This window comes from Talaromyces marneffei, chromosome 5, assembly GCF_009556855.1.
Source record: "Talaromyces marneffei chromosome 5, complete sequence".
Lineage (NCBI taxonomy): Eukaryota > Fungi > Ascomycota > Eurotiomycetes > Eurotiales > Trichocomaceae > Talaromyces > Talaromyces marneffei.
Window position 1 is genome coordinate 208,579 of NC_072352.1, and position 24,029 is coordinate 232,607.

The following is a 24,029-nucleotide window of genomic DNA, read 5'->3' on the forward strand; positions in this document are numbered from 1 at the left end:
GACCTGATTCGGGAGCTCTATATACGCTCTGACCTGTAGCGGGAGCTTCATTTTGGCTCAAACCTGTAGCGGGAGCATGAGATAGGCTCTGACCTGATTCGGGAGCTCTATCTTGGAAGGGGACTTCGGCGTCGATATCCGCTGCAGACGGCGCACCGGGTGGTCTCTTCCTTCAACCCGTAGGTTGATATCCTCATTTTGGGCATCTCCAGTGGTTAACCGGGGCTCGAGGCTCTCTTCATTGTTATACGAGTTGGGCTCGTCTTCCTGCGTCCAGGAAGGTCCTCCAACCGTAGCACTTTGAAGCTTATCATTTTGAATATGGACACTATTAAGTAATTCAGCAATCTCATCAATTGTAGTGGTAGCAAGGTCATTGCGAAGCTTATCCAAATTTCCATCAAAAACTTCATCTTCGTTGAAAATAACGTCACGCGCACTGACGACGACTCCTAGTTTCGGGTTCCATATCCGGAAGATATTCGTAGAGTCATATCCAACTAGATAGCCTATCCAGGCCTTGGGGTGATATCTTTGAAGCCTCTTTTCTTTCTTCATATATTTTGTTGTAAGCGAATAGGCCTTGCAACCGTAGACTCTCAGATGTGCTTGATTTGGCTTCATATCTTCAAAAACTTTGCCATTTTGAAGCGCAAGATAGGTGTGAAAAACCTCGTATGGCGTTTTCCAGTTCGATTCGTACCTTGGGGTGCGATTGAAAAGATAGACTGCAGCGCGATTGATTTCTGGCCACAAATCGTGAGGAATTTTTCCACTTGCAGCCATGCTTCTTCCTTTATCCTTGATTACACCCCCTGAGCGTTCAGCTGCGCCGTTTAATGCTTGTGTATACGGAGGTGAAGGCTCAAGTCGTATAAAGAAGCTTTCGAGATATTCCTTCACTAGCGGTCGGTTCATATATATCTCATTATCGCACTCAATAACCCATGGGACTAACCCATATTGGGCGTCTAGTTTTGGCAACAAATCTGCAAGAGCTGCCCTGATTGTCTCGCCGGTGCGGTCCGTGAGGTTATAATCCCAAATGTATCCCGAGTAACGATCCGTAACGAGCATTGTAGAGCTATATCCAGAGGTGCTGCTTTCAAAATCGTGGAAATCGATTGCTAAACGTTCACCGGGTTTACTAGGCTTTTCTCGGGGCTCTCGTCTGATTTGACGCTTCATCTTGGCGGTAGCGCAGGCATCGCATTCGACCGTTTTTATACCTTCTCCTTTTGTAAGATTTGACTTCGGTGATATGCCCGTTACTCGCACTCCTCGAGATGCGCTGGAGAGGTGCTCAAGGGCCTGAGGTCCTGGGTGACCGAGCCGTAGGTGCCAGCGTTGGATATCTGCTTTACGTGGAGGCCTCGGGGTCCAAGAGTTTGATTCTTTGTGTGCGCTCAACACTGTACCACGCGCCCTTTCTTTCCTATATTCAAGTACGAATTGGCCATACCGGGGCTGAATTGAGCCCACGAATCGGCCGTCGTTTCTGCGTATGCAGTTGTGTGTTGGGCGTTGATCCCAATAATATCCCATCTTCCAAAGCGACTGCATGGACACCAGGTTGGTTGCAAAATCTTTGCAATAAGCAACGTTATATAACCGTATCGGACTGCTCTTCTCATTTGGGCCTTTTAGGTGTATAACCACCTCACCGTAGCCTTCAATTCTTACCTTCGAATTACCGGCTAAGAGATAGTCGCCGGGTCTCGCTTTTCGATATTTCTCGAAGCGGTTGATATCGTGGAAAACGTGAATTGTAGAACCGGAGTCGAGGATAGTTGACCAGTGTAAAACGTAGCTTGTAGCAGTAAATGAGGCCGTTGTTGATATATAAAAGCTAGCTTTATCTTCGTCAAGATGCCCGACTTCTCGATCGAGTCATATAAGCGATTCTTCTTCCTTGCTTTCCTTGCTTCTTCGCTCAACGATCTGGAATTGAGTTGACGCGAATTTCTTCCGTAAATCTTCAACTTCTTCACAAATCCTTTTATCTCGCATATTCCTTTCGACAATGGCTGCCCTCGTCTCGTTCGGTATCCACCCTTTTGGAGCGAGGAAAGGAAAGAGATAGAAGCAGTGAACAACAGGATGCGTCATACCGCATCCGATACAAGCAGGACCGCTGCTTGCGCGAGCTGGTTGATAGTTCTTGTTGCCTCGTTTTCCTCCTCGATTACCACCTCGGTGGCCTTTTTCCTCTGTAGCTCTCGCTGCGGGTGTTATTCTCGTTCTCGTTGTTATTATCTTCGTCCGAGGCGCCGTCTTGTTGTTGATTTGCGTTAAAGGCTCCTCGTTGGAAGCCTCTCTTCGCTGTCACTTTGGGCCTGGTGCGATCTTGCTCTTGCACCTGCTTAGCGAAGTCGTTATATGTGATATTCCCGGCTTCAATCCGGTCGCTATACGTTGTTCGTAGCACGGTTACCCACGCCGGATCAGCTTTATAAAAGGCGTCAAAGAAATCCTTAGTCCAATTGACTACATCCTTCGCAAATGTGAGGTTATATTGCTTTCCACGTTGCATGATAGACATCCACTAGGTTACCCAAGAATTGATATCCTTTGGCCAGGTTTGAAATTCCTTCATATGCATTCTATATTCTTGTCCTATTTGATGAGCAATCGTCATGGCCGTACGTCCAAAGAATTGCTTCAAGTTTTGATATCCGGTTCGTACGTCTATCCCTACCCCGAAGCACGCATCCTTGATATCGTTACTAACCGACGTCTGCATCCATTGTATAATGTCGTCAATTTTCTTCCGTTCGGCTTCATATCGGCTCTCTTGCGTTCGGTAATACGTCATCAGCGTGTTGAAGTGAGATAGCTCTAGCGAATATTCATCCTTCCATAGCTTGAGAGCTGCTTTCTCCGCTGAGGTTGCTGGACCGGTGGAAATAGCTTCATCCTGTGAAGCCTGGTCTCCTTCGGTCTGTGTGCTTCGTTCTCGGTCTCGATTTGTGGTACGATTCCTTTCTCGCAATGCTTCGATTGACGGGGGAGTTGGTGGTATCACCGTCATCTCGGGCCTCGTAGGCAGTTCCCTTTCTCCGGTGAGATATCCCATAAGATCCTTCTGCTCTATCTTGGAAAGGAATATCTTTTCCCATCTTTCCCAGTCGTTAGGGCCGGTGAGGGTCTGCTCGGTGGCAGGTTTGCTGATCTGCTTAGATAACATGTCGTTCAATGAATCCCGTGTCAATAACCTCAATTTTTCTCGATAAAGGTATCAGACTCTTAATTGTTGGAATCCACGTATATGCTAGTAAACGGGTAACATAGGTTACCATACAAAATTGATATGTGAGTCGATGTGTCCTTGTTGTTGACTATGTTGGGCCCCCACGTCGCCCTTTTTTTTACTCGTTCTTTCCCCTTTATCGTGGGTATTTGCCAAGATGCTAATATACATTTTACAGCCTCTTATTGGCTGAAAGTCCTGACCGTTTTGAGATTAGCCTCGGTCATATTAGCAGGCTTCCAACAATTCGATGCCTAACCGGCACCTTGCAGTAGGGTTAGTGGGATCACGCGCTTGCCGCATGATATAGGGCTTCCGTGCTTCTGCCTTAGACATCAATCCTACACTCGTTCGGATTGGCTCTTTCGATCTCGCGATGGAATCAGCCCTTACAATCCTGTAGTAATATTAATATATGCTATTGTGTGAGAGTTATGGAAGCTATACTTACTCAAACGGAGTGGAGAAGAATATGAATGTACGCCGTGCAGAATATGCAAAAATATAAAATTGGTAAGGTTGATTATAGGCCATGGTAGTTGTCGGAATCAGGATCAGGCATATGTGAGTCCCTAAGTCATTCAGCCAATTAAAACTATGCGTACATGACGGCTAGCGTGTGTTGTGGCTATGTAATTTTTGTATAAAATACATTTTGTCGCCTATTCAAATATAGTATGCCGTACCTTGGGCGCTTCGTTGACTCTGCGACTGGTGGACATTCAACTTAGGTTACTCTATTTTACTTCTATCACTACAAGCAATGGTGAAATTAGTACTAGCTTAACCCAATGTCCCGGGCCTGGCATCTTGTAGGTAAAAGCACCTTGAGTCGACGCTGGGAAACGACAAAACCGGATTCTTTAGCCATCAAAACAAGCTGTCAGACGATAGCTGATAGCATGTTCCTCAGTATCGGCGTCTCTAAAAACCTCAATACCACCTTCCACACCATCCGATCCAACCGACCACTCGCCGCCCTCAACTAATTGTCTCCAATTGTCCAAAATCGTTGACAAATGCGGACCATGGCTTGGAAGGAATGGACACCATCCATACTGATACAGTGAATCATTATTTACCAGACTCTCTGGTACCTCTTCAGTATCTGCATCTGTCATCGCATCCGGATTCCCATCACGAACCCAACCATTATCACCGATGGGATTAGGCAGGATCAATCGCATGGCGTCTTGAGATATTAGGTCTGGCCAACTATACAGGCCACTAATTTTGTTGACAAGGAACTTGACATTCTCTCGCTCAAACGCCGCCGAGACAGACTCTATCTTTGGACCTGGGAATAGAGGCAGTGGCTCGCCGACCCAATTCGATGATGATCCTCGTTGCATCCAGTCTGGTTCCCAAGGCTCGTTATCCCGGAGAACCTTGCCGTCTCGTCGAACAAAGTTATACCGTTCACTGCCCCGGTCCGCATCCAGAGTCTTCTGGAGCCAGGTGGCAGAGGGGATCTGCAAGCCTGGGGCAATATACGTGAAGCTTGGTCGACGGGCATTGAGAAGAAAATCACGTAAGAATCCCGAGATGCGGAATCTATCCAGGGTTTCTTCATCAACAAAACCGGGTTCATCGCTTATACTAGCAGTACTCCCTGGAGATCGATCTTGAATAGCCACTAGGAGATTATGATATGCTTCGAGATCTCTGGTAAGATCAGCAGCGATATATCGTCTGTAGTACGCGGTGTCGGATATAGCTTCGAGCCCGACACTAGATTGGAATTTGCCAGATTCGTAGAGATTGAGCCAGAGTTGAAGGGCTGTTTGGAGCGGGTACCTGGTTTATATTAAACTACTTTCTTTTTTCTTCAATTCAATGTCTTTCAGCTCACCAAGTACGCATCCAAGGCATCACCTCTCTTTGCCAGGTGCAGAGATGAGTATCTAGATCCACAGAGATGCCGAGTTCCTGCTCCGTGGCTTTCAGATCATTAGAGTTTGTATCTTCGTGAAGTACCTACCTAGGTAGATATGGATAGAAATGCATTACCCAAATAAAGTACCACCCAATGCTCATGCTCTTCGCCAGACAGATCGGGTAACCCTTCATTAAACGCCCAGAACTCATTTGGGTTCGGCATACAGAGATGAGGCGCAAAATTCATCACCGGCGAGGATCCAGGGTCGTTGCTAATCATGATATCAATGTTTTCAAGAAAGGTGATCAACGGTCCAGATAAACGGTCACGGATTGCATTGGCCTCATCTCCGTATGCATCGAAAAAATTATGTACAATCCGATTGTTGTGTGCTGGAGCCTGCGCGGTGAGGAAGGAGACGATTTTGTTATGGAGAGAAGCACAGATATATGGGTCAAAATCCGGCGTCGCCATTTGCAGAGGCAGTTGTGAGGGATTGTTGCTAGACATGGTGATGGCTATCCATGGATGTAACGTTATGGCGGTAGGTACTAGTGCGGGATTAGCTCTCCACCAAGCCTTGCTTTCACAATGACTACTACGTACTTACACCATCTCATTGCATGGCTTGAGCAGGAAAAGATGATTCTTTCTGCTGCCTGCAGATTATCTCATCCTTGTGCAATGTCAAAGTCATCTCTAGCAAAACCACAGCGAAGACAGCTGCATAGACTGGGCTTTCCAACGACGTTTAGTCTTGCACTGCTCGCGAAATTGCGAAGAGAATGACGAATCCCACGTCCAAGCAGAATGCTCTGTTTCTGATGGTTCTTTCTCATGTGCTAGCTGTTCTTTGCAGCCGTACAGTACACAGTAGTCAATCAGTGCTCAGAGAATGATCTACCAGTTCGCTGGGCTTATTCTTGGTTGGGTATTATCAATTTTCATCTATCGAAATATAACACAGCCAGATTCAAAGCAAGACCATAACTACAGACATGCCCCAGAATAGCAATTTCCTGCACCACAAAACGCCGTTCCATTACCACAGTATCCGTAAATGGAACAGCATTCACCAAATTGAGTGCCTGTGCAGGTCTTATTACCGGCGAAAGTAGGTCCACAGCTTCCATCTAGACTAGGACCGCCGTTGTCTGGATCACAAGCACCATTATAGCAATTTACTGGCCCGCAGTAATCAGAGGTGTTTCCGCAATACCCTGACGTACTGCAGCAGTATCCCGACGCGCAGTCGTAGTAGTTGTTTGCAGGCCGACAGCTGCCATCTGGAGAAGTCTGGTTAAGGCAAGGTCCAGAGGAGCAGTTACCGTAGTAACAGTATCCAGTGCCATTGCCGCATTGGCCTGCGTTATTGCAGCAGTCTCCAAATATGGATCCCACGCATGTGGCTCCGCTGGGACTATTGGGACCACAGGTGCCATCAGTAGAGATCGGGCCCGTTGTGACATTAGCGACGCAGTAGGCATAGTTAAGCCAAAGATTGGTGCAGTTGCTATCAATCTATCATATGGAATAAGTCAGTCTCTCGGTGGGCACATCCCATTTTTTAGAGCAGAGCAAGGGCAAATACCTCTGGATTCAGTGCTTGGAACTGAGGGAAAGTAATCCCATTCTTTAGACAGACTACTTGGCAGTCATCACCAGCTACTACATTGTAGAAAATACCACAGCCTGCTGTCGTGCCGGATGGCGTCGGCTGCGACGGAGTAGCAGTTGTGTAATAGGCGCTTGTGGCTGTGGGAGCAGCAATGACTACACTAGGCATGGCATACTAGCCGCCAAGTGAAGGGAGTAAAGCTTATTTTTGTATTTGAAGAGTTTGAATGTATTTTACCACTGCTTCAATATCGTTAGAATATCTTCAGCTTATTGAAAATCTTCCTTCCAGCAGCCTTTAATAGTATCTCCGAGTAAAAGTCCCTTAGCACATGGGATGTCCTCCTTTCGATATAATAACTCGATATCTTTATCACTCAGCCGTTTGTAGGGACTTTGACTGGCTAGAAGTTCATATAGTGATGACCCCAGGGCAGAAAGATCTGACCGAACTGTGCTATCTGCCTCTATATCCCTAGGCAGACAATGACTACCATTTTCCATCCCTACAGCGGGTTTTGCCTCAAGCCCTAGACTAGGCTGACAATCGAATCCTGATGCGTTGAAATAACTGATCCGAACATTCAGAGCTCTATCTACATGCCATTGATCTAGTCTGATATAAGAATGTCTAATACCTTTCGAATAGATATATGCAATGCTTTCAATCATTTGAGGGGCCCAACGCTTCTGATCTGTCTCTGTGATATGTGCCCGATTGCGGTAGACGTATTGCTTTAGGTTGCCGTTTTGATAGCATTTTAGGTCGATAAAATCCATACTAGGACTAATAGATAAACACGTTGCAACAAGACGATTCGGTCCTAGAATACGGTAGACATCAGCTTTAGTGCGGCATGCTTCGATGTTCTGCTTTATAATTCTAGGATCATCAGGAAGTACATGAAGTTCCTTCCTCACTATATTTCCTATGTGATACGTCTTAGCGCTCATCCCCACCATAAGGAGTTTGCGTTGTGGCATAAAATCCGGAGAAGATTCTGCTATCGGTACTTCTGTAGGATCGCGAGGCTTCATATCTGGGTAATCAAAAAAGAGGATTGCCCAGGAAAGTATATCGAGACCGAATTTGGGTTGAGACAAGGTTGGTGATCAGAAAAAGCGCCCTGTGCTCAATGAAGATTGAAAGACCTTTTGAACTATGTGGATGATAAAATTCAAAAGTAAGAAGAGTCGAATATTTCTAATAATATCGCCTGTCAGAGCGGTAGAAATAATTGGGGGCAATGCTTGACTCCTCTAGGAGGATTAACTAACTTACCACCTCAACCCCTGTATGTATCCCAATTAGGTAGGCAGTAATAGACGAGAGTATTCTGTTATATCATGTGCATAGAAATGTTCCAGCCAGAATAATTAGTATCATGTCACTGCTAATATTTAAAGCTTGAACTTTTAAAAATAAAGGGTAGCATTGCTACATAAATGAAATTTGTGAAAGTGGTGATAGTTCTTTGATATACACCTTGTACTTCACTACACCCAACTATGGACTAAGCCTACCAAGGTAAAGCATGCCGACATATCTATATTCATCTCACAACAGAGACATTCACACCACAGAAGCAATTTAAAGGATCTTCCCAGTCAAAAAAAAAAAGATTATTTCTAATCTCTCCCTTGGTCTGGATATAAATACAGGACTGAAAAGATTGAAAGTTCATTTCCCAAAAATATCTCATCAACACTGTTACCTTGCTTGTTTCAACTTCAACTAGAAATTCTCCAACATTCCATTATAATACTCATCCAGACTTTCTCTGATACGATAGCAGGATGTTATCATACACTGAGGCTTCTTTTCTTGCCTCGTTGGTCGCCCTCGTGTTCTCATGTGCCCTTCTGGCGCGTAAACATGTCGAGTTCATCGTTGCCGAAAGACATAGGAACAAGACAAATTATGATACCCCAGGTGAAATTCGCGCCCTCATTGCGGCCAAGCAGATTCCTGGTAGAAAACAAAATCAACTTGAGCCGCTTGAGGCTAGATGTCTAGCGAACGAACATTTACTACGCAAATTCGGTATAGAGAATGCCTTTACAACGGCTGACACCAACTATGCGAACGATTTCGTCCAGAGGTCTAGGGATCTACTCGGTATTTCGGCTGCACATTGGGTTAAAATCGCTTCAAGCTCTGAAAATGCGCTGTGGCGTTGGAGAGAAGAAGCTCGGGATGAGTGCGAATCGTATAATTTTCAAGTTGAGCTCCAGCCTCTAACCCAAGCCTTAACCCTTTACGCTGTTCTAAAAACATTCTTCTTTATCGAAAATGAAACTAAACTGCAGGCTATTCCATTGGAAGCATTTACTACACTGGCAGGGGCAATCAATGAGACTTGGATGAAGTCAAAATCTGGGGATCATTTTATTGATATCAAAGACAATGAAGTCCTACGCGATGCACTCAGAGATGTTCTACCACTGACGAATCTATCAAACCCGCGCCAAAACCCGTTGAACTTCATATTGCCTGGCTTCGAGACTATGTGGAGAGTCGTCTTGCGAGGTTTCATCGAGGTTGCATACAAGACAGGCAAGGAGCATCCAACCTGGAGGGAAGCCGTTATTGAGTACTATAAAAACCCTACAGCAAAATCCTTCAATAAAACTTTTACGCCAGACGGTATTTCCGTAAGTCATCTGGTCAAAGAAACACTCCGTCTGTATCCACCAACGAAAAGGGTTTATCGACAGTGGCAAGACGCGAGTTCCACTGAACCTAGGAAGCTTGCTGCCGACATCGAAGCATGCCATCACTCAGAGATTATCTGGGGGCAGAGAGCTAAGAGATTCAACCCTTTCCGCTGGAAGAAAGTGACAAAGACGCAAAAAGAAGCTTTCCTAGCCTTTGGTTCGAAGCCTTTTGAATGCCCTGCAAAGCCAACGTTCGGACCTCGACTTATAGGTCTGCTAATTGGAATCCTACTAGAGGCATTTTCCGATGACTGCAAACTGGTGTCATCGACGGACGAAACGGAATTTGGGCTGGGGATGCTCAGCAACGACAGGTCGGGATGGAAAGATGTTTACCTATTAGTTCCTAATTATTAATCCAGTGTGTGATTCCTAGCAATCTCGGAGAGCCGCTACCATCGATGGTTGAAGGTTATTGATTCAAGATCTCTTTTCTTTACGGCGTTTGATATTCTGAGTCATTAATACACCTATTTTCATTTGAGTGGTCGTCCGCAATTATAGTCTGTAAATACGGACATTGTTTGATGAGTTATCATGTTCCATGTCGCCTGTTGATAGCACCAGTAGATCGTACAACCCATGAACGGCTCGATCGTGGATATAGTATATGTGAAAATATTTATACTGTGAAGATTTGTAACAATAGTGAGCAAGTACTGTGGTTGATAAAACGAAGGCCAAAATTATCAAAACCATTAAAGTGTGATGCCCAGTTCTTCAGCCACAAGGGTAGCAGCCTTCTCTCCGATGGCTAGGGCCGTCGAGTAGGTATTAGCGCTGACATTTTCAGGGCAAATTGAGAGATCTGTGAAGTTGCAGGTCAATTAAGCCTCCCGAAATGTAGACTGAAAGGCAATTTCAAGAGAAAGCATGGTCAAGCGAACATACCGACAACCTTCAACCCTTCAACACCATATACGTTCAACCTTTCGTTGACAACGCCACCTAGCTCACGTTTCTTCATGGAGCACGTGCTCATACTGTGCCATGTCGTCCCGACTGCTTGACGAAGAAAATCTCTAATAGCATCATCGTCCTCTGCGGTGTATTCAATAGGCACAGGAAATCCCCTTTCGGCAGAAAGAGCGTCCACATGCTCATAGGAGGCTTTTGACCCGGGAGGAAATTTGGGATGTGTTATTTCCAGAGGCCCGTGATAATGCGCCAAGCGTCGCGCAACTTCTCGCTGAAGCTTGTAGCCATACAGCATCTGCTCAACATCCGCTGCGTTAGAGAAGAAGCCTGGGTTGAATTCTGGGACGTCAAATGGAGAGGTAGATTTCACGTGAATCGAGCCCCGAGAATAAGGGTAAGCAGTGTAAGGCACACAACTAAAGTATTGTCCGCTTTCGATAGTTGAGTGGTCACTGAGGTAGCCGGCAAGGATGGCAAATAGCATCATCGGCTTCTCTGGGCGGTCTTTGAAATCTCTGTCATATAACTCTTTCAGAGAAGGAGCGAACGATTTTATCTGCTCTTCCGATGGTCGCAGTTTTCCGAAACAGTCAAAGCCGTTCCAACCGAGAATGTACCGGTCTGGAGCAGTAAGTTTCTGTTTGTATGCGTCTTCAATGCTAAGCCGTCCGCTGCGTATTCCGTCTATGGTTTGTTCTTTTGTTGCCGTGGACTTATAAGTGTATAATACCAGATTATGGTCTTGATAACTTGACCCAACACCTGGTAGACCACTGACTATAGGGATACGTAACTGTGAAAGCAGGCTTGAGTCCCCCACGCCTGAGCGCTCAAGGATTTGTGGTGACCCAAGTGCACCCGCAGCCAGAATAACTTGTTTGCGAGCATAAACAACCCCGGGCTCAGAATCCTTGCCAATGAAATATTCCACTCCATTAGCACGATTCGTGTCCTTCGCAAATAAAATTCGTCCAACTTTTACTTCGGTGGCAACCTGTAGCCCTGTGTTTTTGGCGTCCAGTATAGGATATAGAAAACCGCGGGGGACATTCTGACGGAGTCCGTCGTTTTTGTCGACCCAACTGTTCCATTTCTTGTTGGTAATGACAATATTAGCCACACTTAGTTATATGTAAGAAACAGTGCTTTCTTAGATCCACTCACTCCAACGGCATTCGATGTTTTGAAATCCTGAACATCGGCCACTCTGCCAATACCGAGGGCCTCACAAGCCTGGAAAAAGTCTTGTTGCAACTCCTCCTGCGCATTTAAGCCCGGTCCAACACTCAACTCTCCACCATAGCCATGTATCGATGTATCAACCTCCGGATCGGTATCTTGAAAATTTTCAAACTGTGGGATTTGACGGGATGAATGTCAGCATTAATATACGACTCACAGTATGAGTGAGCGGTGGTGGAAAAACACTACAGTCCTTTCTTTAATACCATGTACGTACCTTTTTAAAGAATGGGATCATCTCCTTGCCTGACCAGCCTTCTGCTTTCCAATCATCAAAGTCAATCTCCTGCGGCCGAACGTAAACAAGGAAATTAATCGAGCTGCCTCCCCCAAGACATCCTCCTGTCATAACAATAGACTGTCTACCGTTTAGATACTCAGAAGGCTCGGCAGTGTAGAATGTAGCCGTTTTCGATCCAGGAAGGAGGTTGGTGGGAAATAATGCGGGATTCACAACTTGAGGATTGTCGCGAACATCGGGGCCATGTTCAAGTATGAGGATTGACAGATTAGGATCCGCTTTGGCAAGCCTCGAGGCTACAACGATGCCTGTCGTTCCTCCTGCTAAAAGTAAGTATGCCCGACCACCATACCGGAAAGTCGGCTCAAGGAACACGAACCTCCAGCAATCACTATGTCGACTTCTTTTGGGATATGGTTACTCTTCGGCATGGTTCTTGTAATTCACAATATGATAGTTAGATAGCTAGCTAATATAGGTTATAGAAAAGGTGCCAAATTTGCCGTGGTATTTGGAGTAACTATGTAGCTGACGAATAATCCGCATATAAATCAAATTGGGAGGTAAGAGCTACGTGTAACATGTGCCTTACTATCGATTATTTCATGAAATGTACATTCATGGATCACACTGACTCACACTTCCTCTTACGCATTGCAACCCTACATGAAGTTCGTACCAATGGTATGACATGCAGTAAATGATGAGACTAGGACGACGAGCCCTTGTTTGTATCACATAAACCCCACTCTATATTGTCGTGCTGTCATCAAGCCTTTTGAAATGAGGGGAAGTGAGCGCTACCCAGCAGCGAGATCGCCAGACAAATCGCACTGAATTTCTGGCCTCGGTGCCAATGCTCACGCTGCACGTTGCAAGGAGTGTAAATGTTGGGTTCGCGGAGTTAATATTGTGAGATCCCGATACGTAATATGAACCTTTTTAAGTAGATAACGAATCGAATATGAGTGGTCTGTTGTATGTTCGGTCTATAGGATACTATCATTTGACCCTACTGGTAACAGAAGAGTCAAATGTGGGGGAGATACAAGGCGGTCTTCCGGTTTGAATTAATTGAAAGACCCCAGATAAGTTTCAGCTGGGGGGGCATTGCTAGAAAGGTATCAGGCCAATAAGATGTATCACCAACAAACAGTATCTACCTAGCGCTCTTATGCTCGCATAACTCTCTGGAAGATCGGCACCCGACTTGTCCAGCTGCGGCATCGCTTGCCAAAGATATACATGGGTATTGCCATGAGACAAATAAAAACATGAATACCACCAATGATGGAAAATACTTCCTTGGGGCCTTGTGAAGAAATCCACGATGCCACAAAATAGTTCATGCCGAATGAATAGATGTTCCTCAAGTTGATTGACGCAAATGCTTCTGGTGCCTTGTCACGGTGGCAATCGGTCAGATATCCGTACACCGCAATTGTCATGAATCCGACACTGAAATATTGCAGACCGTAAAAAAAGACCGGACCAATCCAAGGGTCTTGTACCTGCAAGGAAATACCAAAGCCGAAGAATGACATGCCGCCAAGGATGAGTGGCACAATAATGATAATCAGGCGGAACTCCGGCTCATACACGCCACCATTCTTTCGGCTCATATAGGTAATAACCTTATCAGCTGCAGGCCCGGAGATAAAAGCACCGATAATTGCGCCTATCAAAGGCGAGATAGCCACCAATCCAACTCCTGATACAGAGAAGTTGTAGGGAGGAGCCATGAACAGCTCTGCGAGCATGCTTCCCACAACAACTAGCCAAGAAGTAGTCAATCCGTATGCGACAAATGAGAAGATCACTTGTGGGAAGATCAGCATCATAATGGGTCTGGCGAGAACTTTGAAAAACGAATCATCGCACACGCGACCGTGGAAGATCTTCAACTCGTGCCAGTAACTGTGTTTCGATTCGACACTATCGGTTGAGGGTGTGTTCGTCTCGATATCTTCAACATTGCATGCCTCTACTTTGCTGTCATCGATAGCTTGGGTTATCTTATCTTCTGTTCCCAAGTCAATGTCAAAGGACGAGGCTCGGCGGTAGGCGGTTTCAGGGCAGAAGAAAAATAGCACTATGATCCATACACCATACATAATGGCGCAGATTCCATAGGTCCAGTTCCAGCCGAGGTCTTGGATAATGTATCCTGAAATAATTGTTCCACCACCAACACCGACTGAGAGGCACATCCCCCATGCTGCTAGACGGACACCGCGCTGGTGCACAAAATACATATCAGCAATGGTTGACGTTACTAGCCTGGTTGCGCCAGCAATGTTAGCTATTTTTATCAAATTACCCAAGAAAAGAAAAGGAGTCGTACACTTCAAAAGGCGACATTCCAATGCACCCCACCAGACGAGCAGCTAGGAGAGAATTGTACGAGTTGGCAAAATACCCCCAGGTGCTACTGATGAACAATAACAGGTTTCCTAGGAGAAAGATGGGTCTGCGGCCCCAGACAACCGCCATTGACTGTGTAATGAAACATGAGATTGCAATAACAAACAACCCCCATCCCAATCCACCATTGAGGGCGTTATAGGACATGTGGAACTGTTCGGCCATCAGGGTATAACCCGGTGAAATCATGGGGCCCTATATATCCGCATAGTCAGCCTCCGGCCATTATTATGAGCTGCCAATAGATTCAAATGCGACATGGATGACTTACCCATGCACCAACAACTGCCGTATCTATGCATATCAAGAAAAGCATAAGGTCCTTCTTCCATAATGGCCAATTGAGGGGATCATTAGGGCTATTTGAGGGCTGAGGAACGAGCAAAATATCGGAACTGCCCTTAGCATGTCGTAGCGGTGAAGTATTGGCGCCTTGAACATCTGTCAATAGTGCTGTGCCGGGGACATGTTCGAGATGGCTGTCGTTTAGCACACCGAGACCCATTGTGGATTATTTGTTGGTATTTCAGACTCCGAAAAGGGTGCAAAGGAACTATCTGAACGCGTCTATGAAAAATATGCAGGAGTCCTGGGTGGAAGTACAATAATATACTGACACAGTGACGCCCCGGTGCTCCACGTTATGGCTCTAGGCCCGGATCTTGATAGACACGGAAGAACATTGGAGATTCTGGGGTAATCTGGGGTGGAAGACCATTGTGGGGCATCGTATATGGCACAGCCCAGACTCCAGCATGTGTCGTATCTGAGCGGGATAGTAAACAGAGGGATGTCCGTGATACAGCTGACGTTAATGGGAATCATAGTTCCAAGAAAACCCCACATGAGCTTTAGGGCTCTTGTTGGGGAAAGTGAAAAATATAAGGAGCTGGCGCATGTAGGTTTTCCAGCTCGGGAAAACTGGTTCTACCGGTGTTGCATATATCTCATAGATATATCACTGCACTAGCTCTATCTAGGTAAATATTCATTAAAGCTAGGAGGAGGCTAAGACTTCCCACGGCAGTTCCACGGCAGTTGGGCTATCTCTCAGTACTTAACTACTTATATCAGAGCCGGATCAGAATAGATGTCCTACAATACCGCACGGGTATACAGATTATTTTGAGTGCAATGAATCTGCATCGAAAACATATTAGTTACTCTGCGCAGTGATACTAATGAGGATATTAATTCTCGAGGATTAGGTCAACTGGCTCTCGGATGAAAGGGTGCCATCTCTGTTCTAGAACATTCACAATCGATAGCATCAACTTTGCCGATCCTCCTTCAAAATACCAGTAACGCTCCATTTTCTTGAGGATGATGCAGTAATATGCCAAAAGTATCAGAGCTCCCGGTTGACGACTGTAAAGAAGTGTCATGAACTCTGACTCTACCCGCATAGGCCATAACCCCAGGATTTTCCAGGTGGTTACCCAAGAGTCATTCGGCTCACGTTCCATAGTGGCAAAGCAACGCGCCAGTAAAAGAGATGCATCTCCGTATATTCTTACTTCTTCTTTTGACCAGGAAGAACATTCTAAGGCGACATTTGAAAAGTGCGTCCAATATGGTAGGTCATTTCCATCGTAGGTATCCAATTCCCAGGCAGCGGCCAAAGTAGCAAGGGGCCCAGACTCAATCCTATCCCATACATCACAAAGCATTGCACAACCATCACGAAGAAAAACAAGCCATAGTGGCACTATGGAGTTGTTTTGCAGGCAATCGGTACTGTTCGCGACAAACAAAAGAGAGTCGGATGAATTCGCGGAGGAGGTGGCAAACATGTAGACAACCAATAAGTACGCGAACGTCATCATCGCGTCGCAGTTATCATTTGTTGGGTTATCTATCGCTTCTCGGAAGGCTGGGAGAGCATAGTCCTGGTGTGAACAAGCTCGTAGGATGAGCTCTTGTGGTTGTGGGAAATTCATATGGATCATGTATTGCGCCGTGCAAGCAAGCAAGCCATGCAGTAGAAATTTATTACCATGTGCGAGGTCTGGAACGACCTCTCTCCAGATATGTTCGGTTTCATCGTCGTTTGCAAAACTCTTGTAGGTGGAAGTCAAATATTGATGTAATATCCAACAGTCGACCGAGTCAAGACTGTACTTTTGCTGAATTTTCCTGACGTACTGCAACTTGGATTGGGATATCATCTCGTCTTGAATGTTTGCGACTATTCTCTCTGGATGTTTTGCGGGAGTCATTTGGGTCGTGGCGGCAAGGCGAGACCTGGAATCTCTACTGAAGTATTTGAGCATGTTACCTCGGAAGAACGTCTGTACTAATGTAGGACTCCAGTCGCGGCTCGTTAGACCCTTGCGCCCATGCTCTGCGGGCCAGTGAGTCTCCATACGCTTTTTCGAGACGCACAGGTAGTCGCAGCCAGTGAATTCGCATTGCCATCCTTTCTCAACCGGCAGGTAAGGTACTGGGAAGTCTTGCGGGAGAGGAGGTTTCACTTCTTCTGGACTCTTCAGTCGGAGAGTCTTCTTGTAGGCATCAAAATGCCGACGTTTGTCGCTAGATAGATGATGAATATCCTTCAGATGGCGGACTAGGGCGGCCGGCTGAACGGCATAACGACACGAGGTACAAATTAACACCCGGTGAGTTTCCGAATAATGGAACAGCTCTGGGGTTGACATAGATACCGGTATCCGTAGTCTTTCGATATCACTACGACTACCTCATAGAGGGTTGGAGTAGCGCTTTGCGTTGATACAGATAGCTTAAGGGTGGCTGAATGATTTGAATAATCGTGGGAATGAATGCAGTATGCGATCTCCAGCTGAATCACGTGGCGAGACACGATTACACGTAGTTTTTTAGTTACCGTACGGTACCGTAGCCCAGGAGTACCGCCCCGAGCCCTAGTGTATGTGAAAATTACCACAGTATTTATTCAATGCGATTAATGTCGTCTCCTTGTAAGTCTGTATGTCTTTCCCATTAACTAATGTTGCTTCGGAAATACTCTCCTTTGCAATTTGCCATTGCCGTCAAATCAAGGCATAGTTAACTAGCTAACTAACTTAGACTTCCAAGAATGACATCATCAACACGCCTCCATCAGGTCCAGCAGCCTTCATCAATGATTCCCCTCTGATACAGTTCTTTCTTCATCCATTTCGTTCTGTCCAGGACTCAGCATGTCTTCTCGATAGTTTCAAAATGTCCTGGGCGTACGAGAGCGTGGGCGTTGTGTCTGGGCAAGGTGCAAACAGCCAGGCGGAAAGCGCGTTCCTCGTGTACCTTCCCCCTGATACGCCCGTCTACCATTATGAGAAACAGCGCGAACTGGGCAGCCTTTTCCCTCCTTTCTCAGTCAAGGATCGTTTTGTCGTCGTGAAACACGTTCCACCAGAAATACTAGAGAAACACGAGGAGCGACTGCCAGGACGCTGCGATTATTCACCACCACTTCGAATTCTTATCATCACGATGCCTGGTCTCCCACACGAAGAAGCGGCCGACAGTTTTGGAGCCATGATTATTCTGCTTTCCAATGAAATGAACGTCTTAAAACGAATTTCGCTATGCGCAGCCACTCGCGTCGATACCCCTAACAGAGACAAGCAAGCAGATCGGTCATGGAAGCCAGCTCGCCAACGCAGAAAGTTTCCTACCGTCGCACTGGAAGTTGGATTTGCAGAAACAACGGCCAAGTTGGAAAGAGATATCGCTTGGTGGATCAATGAATCAAAAGGCGAAGTAAAAATGGGTATCACCGTTGATATCAAGCCACGATCGGGCCGCATCGAAGTCAAATCATGGACTCCAGCATTTGAGCTACTACCCAGCCACATCTATGTCACAGCAAGTGGTCGTCAAGTCCTCGATCGGCGCATCAACCATCCTCCTCCTCCTCGAATGAACCAACGAATCCTCTTGAAAAGAGGAAGAAATGGCGCTAGTACTACGATTGAGGGGGGAGATCTAGTCATACCGTTTCGTTCCCTACTATTGGATGAGCCAGGAGAAGGCGAGGGGGATTTTGTGATCACAGCCGATACAATGTTGCATGATTTTGCAGAGCGTATCTGGGATAGCATTGACGATGCTGAAGGAATTAAAGCCAAAAGTTAACCCATCTATATACCCTAACCCTAGTGCATCATTGGAGATAATGGCACTAACCGGAACGGCACCGACTGCTTTTAACTTTGCAGCTTTCAACATCGACAGTCATCGTCGCCTCTGATTTATCTTTCAGACGGCCCTTGATTTTTCAGCATTAGGCAGCAGAATTTGCGAAAGACGTCCTCTCATTGGCGTATCTCTAAAGTCTTGGTAATCGGATTTTCCTTTGAAATGAAATCGAAAACACCGGCCAGAAAGATGGCGTAATATAAATACCCGTCCCTCTAGTAGTCGGGTACATATTATTTTCTTTCATCTTATTATTGCATAACAAACTCCCTCCCCATTATACAAGCCTTGATAACCTCAAAAGTCCCCAGGTTTGGAGCTGCCCTGTCAAAATATGTCCACTAAGCTCCATCGAAGTATTCTCATCACAGGCGGAACCGCTAATCTCGGATATCAATGTACGATCAACCTTGCTCGAAAGTACCCCGACTATCAAATCGTCATAGCATCGCGATCCAACCCAAACTCTTCTGCAGAAAGCATAAATCGTTTACTGGGACAGAAGAATGTCGAATTCCTACCGCTTGATCTCTCTAGCCTTGCCCAAGTACGGACCTTTGTTGTCCAGTGGGAGGTAGGTCAATTCCTTCCAATTTATTCCCTAGTCTTCAACGCCGCACTACAATTCCCCGGAGATGTGCAGTATACCGACGATGGATTTGAAAAGACTTTTGCCATTAGTCATATCGGCCACGCTCTTCTTTTCTCACTTCTGCGACCCCATTTAGCCGACACGGCGAGGGTGGCCATTGTTAGCAGCGGGACTCATGATCCAGCTCAAAAGACTGGTCTGCCGGATGCCTACTACTCCTCCGCAGAGGAGCTGGCCCACCCAAAGGGTGATGCCCTGAAGACGAATGGCCGTCAACGTTATGCGACGACCAAATTGACCAACGTGCTATACAGCTATGCGCTCCACCGACGGTTCGAAGCTATCAACAAGAAGACAGGGAAACATTGGACTGTTGCTGCCATAGATCCGGGGCTTATGCCTGGTACTGGACTCGCACGAGATGCCACTGGCTTCGAGAGATTCCTTTGGCTGAAAGTACTGCCGAAGATTATACCGCTCCTGCGCCTGTTGATCTCGCCGAATATCCATACCACGGAACACTCCGGAAAGATGTTAGCTCGATTAGTGACTGGTTCAGACGAAGAGATTGGTAGTGGAAAGTACTATGAAGAAGACAGGCAGATCAAGTCCAGTGACGCGAGTTACGACCAAGACAAACAGGAAGATCTGTGGAAGTGGACCATCAAAACGTTGGCAAAAAATGACTCGGAGATGTCTCAATTCGATTTGGAAGACTTGTTGTAATTTGTGTCTGTCTATTGCATTTTATATTTCCTTTGTATTGATATAGTAGCCTGATTAATTGAATGAATGCGAACATAATCATCGGCAATCACTTTGCTGTCTTAAATATCTAGTGTACACGGCATTAACAAGATATATCCAGATAATCGAAGAGAACGGCTGCATGAATCTTGAGTCATTGTATAATATTAATTCATCGTAAAGTACTTGTTTTCATCTGATATGTTTCAAGTTGGCATCAAGCAGTAACACGAAATGGAGTGTGCGTGGGCGAGCCCTACCACCTACATAATGCTGCTATTTAGTTCATCCCTTTCTTGACTGGATCATTGAATTAACACTCTCAACTCTGTTTATTTCCAGAGCAAACACTACATAATGATATCAGATACAGTTCTGTGTGTAATGTACGGCAACCCTCGCATTTCTAGTCCCTGTAGACCACTACGAATCTTTCCATAAATACCTTTAGTTTTGAGCAGCATAAATGATGTCTTGTCACCTATGATGCGTTCTTCAAGTGCTAACAGCGATAGTTTCATTAGTTGCAACCGGAATGGCATTTATAATTTTGCCTTTGGCCTGTCAGTTACCTTCTGTAGCTGTGTGACCTTGAAAGCCTCCTCGGAAAGCCGCAACATATCCGAATCTGATCGTTTGCTTCGATACTCTTTCCAGAACTTTTCGTCCTCTGTCCATCTCAAAAACCATTTCTGAATCCATTCAGATGCGCGAGTAGCACTCCAATTGATATCTTCCAGGACAAGCGTGTGGGATCCTTTTTCCAAAACTGCCTTGGCAACCATTCCTTCCTTGACACCTCCACTGCCACCCACTCCAGTCCCGGTCACATTGAGTTTTGAGTCTTGCGCCTCTGGTGGTGATAAGTAACTCTGTCCTCCATATACCCAGAGCACACTTGGGCGAATAAAGGGCAGATTTCGAGAGGTGATGTAGCACTCCGGTCGAGCAAATATGGAATCGCGCGCCGAATCAAAATTCCAGTCTGACAGCAGAAGTCGATCAATTCCAGCGGACTCGGGCTCCAGATTCGGAATAGTATAGCTCCAAGCTTCTTGATGTTTAGATGTTGTTAAAGTTACAGCAGTTTCGGGCACGTTTGAATCAGTGCTGGGATTGTACAGCCGTGTTGGTACTGATCGAAATCCGAAACAAAGGTATCGATCAACCACGCGAGGGTCCCATTTGCGAAGTGCTTTGCGAATATTGATTTCAGCTTCTTGCCTGGACAACCACAAATCTCGTTTGATAGCAGCAAACTTGGCAGGGTTGGGTCCTGCAACTGATTTGTCGATAATTACTGGTTCATACATGACAAGTGTGGATAGCAGCCGCGGGTGAATGATCGAGAGGTTTATGCTGGTAGCATGGTCAGTTTGAATTCTCATTTCTCAACAATGTCTTGCCCAGACAATACGTGAGCAAGATGGGAGAACCAACAGTTGAGCACACCCCATACTATGACCAACGCCAATAATCGGTCGAGGAATTTCATCGCGGAAGTGGTTGATTATTTGCAGTAGATCTCGCGAATGGTCAAACCAGTTTGCTAGGTATTTCATTAGCATATACATTGGTTGCATCATGCCAGTAACGGGTATGAGATTAGTGGACATACTCGTATCACCCTGGGATCTTTCATTCAAGACACCGCTGACACCTTGATTCGAAATATCGGCTATCCATATCGCCCGTAGAGGGATCGACTTTTCCTTCATCTTCGTATATAGATCCTCCCAGAGTGGTTCATACAGTTCCTGTTTAAAGTCAGTACATAAGGTCGAATCGTCTTCTTCTTTCAAGTAGAAACAGCGTGGTAGATACGAACCTTTGGGAACCCGGTCCCGTGAGTCCCGATGATGGTGATTGCATTCTCAGGTACGGGGCTGAGCCGATCTTTGGGGATATATTGTTTCGCCGCAAGCTGTATAACAGTTTCCTGTGGTCCGTTGATGCTGTGAACATACTCACGGATGTGCTGGCCTGGAAGGACGTGCTCTACAGTGTCGAATAAGGACTGCATCTTCTATCCTAGCAGTGGATTGATAGTTGTTCGAAGTGAGAGTAGGGTCCTCTTTAATGGGCTCAGCAATTGTTAACCCGCTAGAAAGGAAACTTACCACCAAGATTTGGTAGAAGAACAAATTTCAACGACGAACTTGGTCTTACGTACGGACCCAGCAGATGCGGCTGATTGTTGGTTTTATTTAGTGACAGTCCGGAGAATTCAAGGATGTATGTACTGGCTGCACTGAATTACCGGTATGCAGTATTATTCATCTCAGTGTTCTTAACACTGCTTTCCATTTCATCCACTCTGGGATTATCAACTTGACAATCATTTCATATTTTATTTCAACAGGTCTCATCCTCTGACACCAAGCTGAGCTTTCCGATAAATTGTTAGAACTAAGACTATCAAGGACACCCCACTTGCCACTTGGGCTGTTTGCGGAATAGCTGAAGCAGCCCAGCAGGTGAACTTGGATATACCGGTTGGTCTTACCAGTACATTGATTGGCTTGTGGCACTGCAATTCAGATCTGATCCTCGGTTGCAAATAATTAGCGTGGAGCCTCATCTTTTTATCCGCCATCGCGAGTAGGCAGGATGCTGAAACGAAAATGCAGGAATATCTCTTTTGACGGTAACCTATGCTATACCTAATGCTACCTAGGTAGCGCATACCGGTATGCTTCTATAAAGAACTGTTATATCATTAGGTACCCCCATTTGTTTCCTACAATTATATATTTGGATGCATTGTATCAATAGAGGCTATCGCACTGTTAAATTTATAAAAGATCGCGTTTCGTCTTATAAAACCATGCAACAACAACTACCTAGTTCTTTCCAATTATGGCATCAACAGCATCCTTTACGCAAGTCCGCAAGTCTTTGTATTCCGTACCTAGCATACGCTTTGACTTGCTCGCATCATAGTTGTAGTAATTCTCTGGGAAATCGTCTGGAAGCTCTGGAAGGGGGAGCTTATCCTGCATCTCAGGGTAAAGTTCGCGAATAATATCCGCAATCCGTTTGTTACTGAAAAACCCTCCTACGAGCATGAAACGCTGGCCGCTTGCTTCCGGGAGCTCCATGGCACGTATGTGGGCCTGCGCGACATCTCGTACGTCAACAAAGAGATACATGCGTCCTGTCGGTGTAATTTCTTCTCTATTGTTGCCAAGCACAATGTCGCGAATGCGATGGTTGCTGGTGTTGAGGGCATCGAGACCGGGGAGGTGTCTAGGCGGGGGTCCGAAGACGAGGCATGGGTTGATACTGACTAGGTCGAAGGATGGTTTTTCTTTCTCGATGAAATCAAAGGCCGCCCGTTCAGAATATATCTGTGACGATAATCGTTAGCTATTGTTCCTGTATCTGTGACATTTTGTTTTCGGCAAGAACGCCTACCTTGCTAGCACGATAGGTGCCCGTGCCGGAAAGAGCTTGCTCCCAAGTTGTCTCGCCATATATTTCCTCACTATACACTTCGGGGTGGTTAGGTGGGTTCATGATCGTCGCCGTGCTGGACAATAGCACAACCCGCTTGACGCTTGTTGGCGCATATTTCTTGACCGAATGCAAAATTCCCGTTGTTCCTTTGACGGCTGGATCGATGAAATCTCTGATGGGGTTTTCAAAGTTGAAATGATATGGAGACGCAGTATGGATAACGTAATCGATCGAAGGGTTTCTCTTTATGGCCTGCTTTTTGTATTAGTCTCTCATCTGTTGCATGCTGACAACGGTCAAACCTCATCAAATGCATTTTCTTTTGCGATATCTTCCACCACCTCATATGAAACATCTGCTTTGAACTCCCGAGGCAATGCGGAAATGATACCATCCCCTTTTGCGGCAGATCGAACGGAAACGATTACTTGATACCTAATTAGCCATAATTCTGTTAGCGACAATCGCGATAGTTCATTATCTTGGAGCTGATATACCCGCTGGAAAGAAGTTGGTCTAGGATATGAGACGCGATGAAACCGCTTCCACCTATGCATTATCAGTCCGTTTGACCGATCGTCAAATAATTTTCAAATATCTATCAATGGCTCGACGTACCAGTAAGGAATACTGTTCCTTTCGCAGCACTGGAGCCCATTGTGAATTATGATGCAGTTGGGCTGATCTGGAGAATGAAGTGAATGAAGTTATCGATCTCTATCAAGAGAGTCGGGAAACAAGCGCCTGGCAAAAAAAATTAAGCAATCCATTTCCAGTA

At 45.8% G+C, this 24,029-nt stretch overlaps 10 protein-coding genes across 10 annotated transcripts; 3 read left to right on the forward strand and 7 right to left on the reverse strand.

Moving 5' to 3' along the window:
• Window positions 1-4,113: 4,113 nt before the first annotated feature.
• On the reverse strand, window positions 4,114-5,639 carry EYB26_006394 (uncharacterized protein; the record flags this gene model as incomplete). Its single annotated transcript, XM_054265670.1, has 3 exons — window positions 4,114-5,047; window positions 5,103-5,190; window positions 5,261-5,639. The coding sequence occupies 3 exons, from the start codon at window positions 5,637-5,639 to the stop codon at window positions 4,114-4,116; spliced, it is 1,401 nt and encodes a 466-aa protein (XP_054121645.1).
• A 671-nt stretch (window positions 5,640-6,310) lies between these two features.
• On the reverse strand, window positions 6,311-6,616 carry EYB26_006395 (uncharacterized protein; the record flags this gene model as incomplete). Its single annotated transcript, XM_054265671.1, has 1 exon — window positions 6,311-6,616. One exon carries the CDS (start codon window positions 6,614-6,616, stop codon window positions 6,311-6,313), a length of 306 nt encoding a protein of 101 aa, XP_054121646.1.
• Window positions 6,617-8,543: 1,927 nt separating this feature from the next.
• On the forward strand, window positions 8,544-9,821 carry EYB26_006396 (uncharacterized protein; the record flags this gene model as incomplete). Its single annotated transcript, XM_054265672.1, has 2 exons — window positions 8,544-9,393; window positions 9,465-9,487. 2 exons carry the CDS (start codon window positions 8,544-8,546, stop codon window positions 9,485-9,487), a joined length of 873 nt encoding a protein of 290 aa, XP_054121647.1.
• A 341-nt stretch (window positions 9,822-10,162) lies between these two features.
• Window positions 10,163-12,296, reverse strand: EYB26_006397 (uncharacterized protein; the record flags this gene model as incomplete). The annotated part of the gene is made up of 5 exons (XM_054265673.1): window positions 10,163-10,272; window positions 10,356-11,475; window positions 11,547-11,735; window positions 11,842-12,185; window positions 12,245-12,296. The coding sequence occupies 5 exons, from the start codon at window positions 12,294-12,296 to the stop codon at window positions 10,163-10,165; spliced, it is 1,815 nt and encodes a 604-aa protein (XP_054121648.1).
• A 741-nt stretch (window positions 12,297-13,037) lies between these two features.
• EYB26_006398 (uncharacterized protein) lies at window positions 13,038-14,794 on the reverse strand (the record flags this gene model as incomplete). The annotated part of the gene is made up of 3 exons (XM_054265674.1): window positions 13,038-14,145; window positions 14,210-14,484; window positions 14,561-14,794. 3 exons carry the CDS (start codon window positions 14,792-14,794, stop codon window positions 13,038-13,040), a joined length of 1,617 nt encoding a protein of 538 aa, XP_054121649.1.
• A 685-nt stretch (window positions 14,795-15,479) lies between these two features.
• Window positions 15,480-16,949, reverse strand: EYB26_006399 (uncharacterized protein; the record flags this gene model as incomplete). The annotated part of the gene is made up of 1 exon (XM_054265675.1): window positions 15,480-16,949. One exon carries the CDS (start codon window positions 16,947-16,949, stop codon window positions 15,480-15,482), a length of 1,470 nt encoding a protein of 489 aa, XP_054121650.1.
• Window positions 16,950-17,475: 526 nt separating this feature from the next.
• On the forward strand, window positions 17,476-18,390 carry EYB26_006400 (uncharacterized protein; the record flags this gene model as incomplete). Its single annotated transcript, XM_054265676.1, has 1 exon — window positions 17,476-18,390. The coding sequence occupies one exon, from the start codon at window positions 17,476-17,478 to the stop codon at window positions 18,388-18,390; it is 915 nt and encodes a 304-aa protein (XP_054121651.1).
• Window positions 18,391-18,787: 397 nt separating this feature from the next.
• On the forward strand, window positions 18,788-19,771 carry EYB26_006401 (uncharacterized protein; the record flags this gene model as incomplete). The annotated part of the gene is made up of 1 exon (XM_054265677.1): window positions 18,788-19,771. One exon carries the CDS (start codon window positions 18,788-18,790, stop codon window positions 19,769-19,771), a length of 984 nt encoding a protein of 327 aa, XP_054121652.1.
• A 502-nt stretch (window positions 19,772-20,273) lies between these two features.
• EYB26_006402 (uncharacterized protein) lies at window positions 20,274-21,815 on the reverse strand (the record flags this gene model as incomplete). Its single annotated transcript, XM_054265678.1, has 5 exons — window positions 20,274-20,294; window positions 20,365-21,151; window positions 21,233-21,341; window positions 21,411-21,549; window positions 21,621-21,815. 5 exons carry the CDS (start codon window positions 21,813-21,815, stop codon window positions 20,274-20,276), a joined length of 1,251 nt encoding a protein of 416 aa, XP_054121653.1.
• An 820-nt stretch (window positions 21,816-22,635) lies between these two features.
• EYB26_006403 (uncharacterized protein) lies at window positions 22,636-23,909 on the reverse strand (the record flags this gene model as incomplete). Its single annotated transcript, XM_054265679.1, has 5 exons — window positions 22,636-23,142; window positions 23,210-23,503; window positions 23,554-23,686; window positions 23,749-23,800; window positions 23,870-23,909. The coding sequence occupies 5 exons, from the start codon at window positions 23,907-23,909 to the stop codon at window positions 22,636-22,638; spliced, it is 1,026 nt and encodes a 341-aa protein (XP_054121654.1).
• Between the last annotated feature and the right edge of the window lie 120 nt (window positions 23,910-24,029).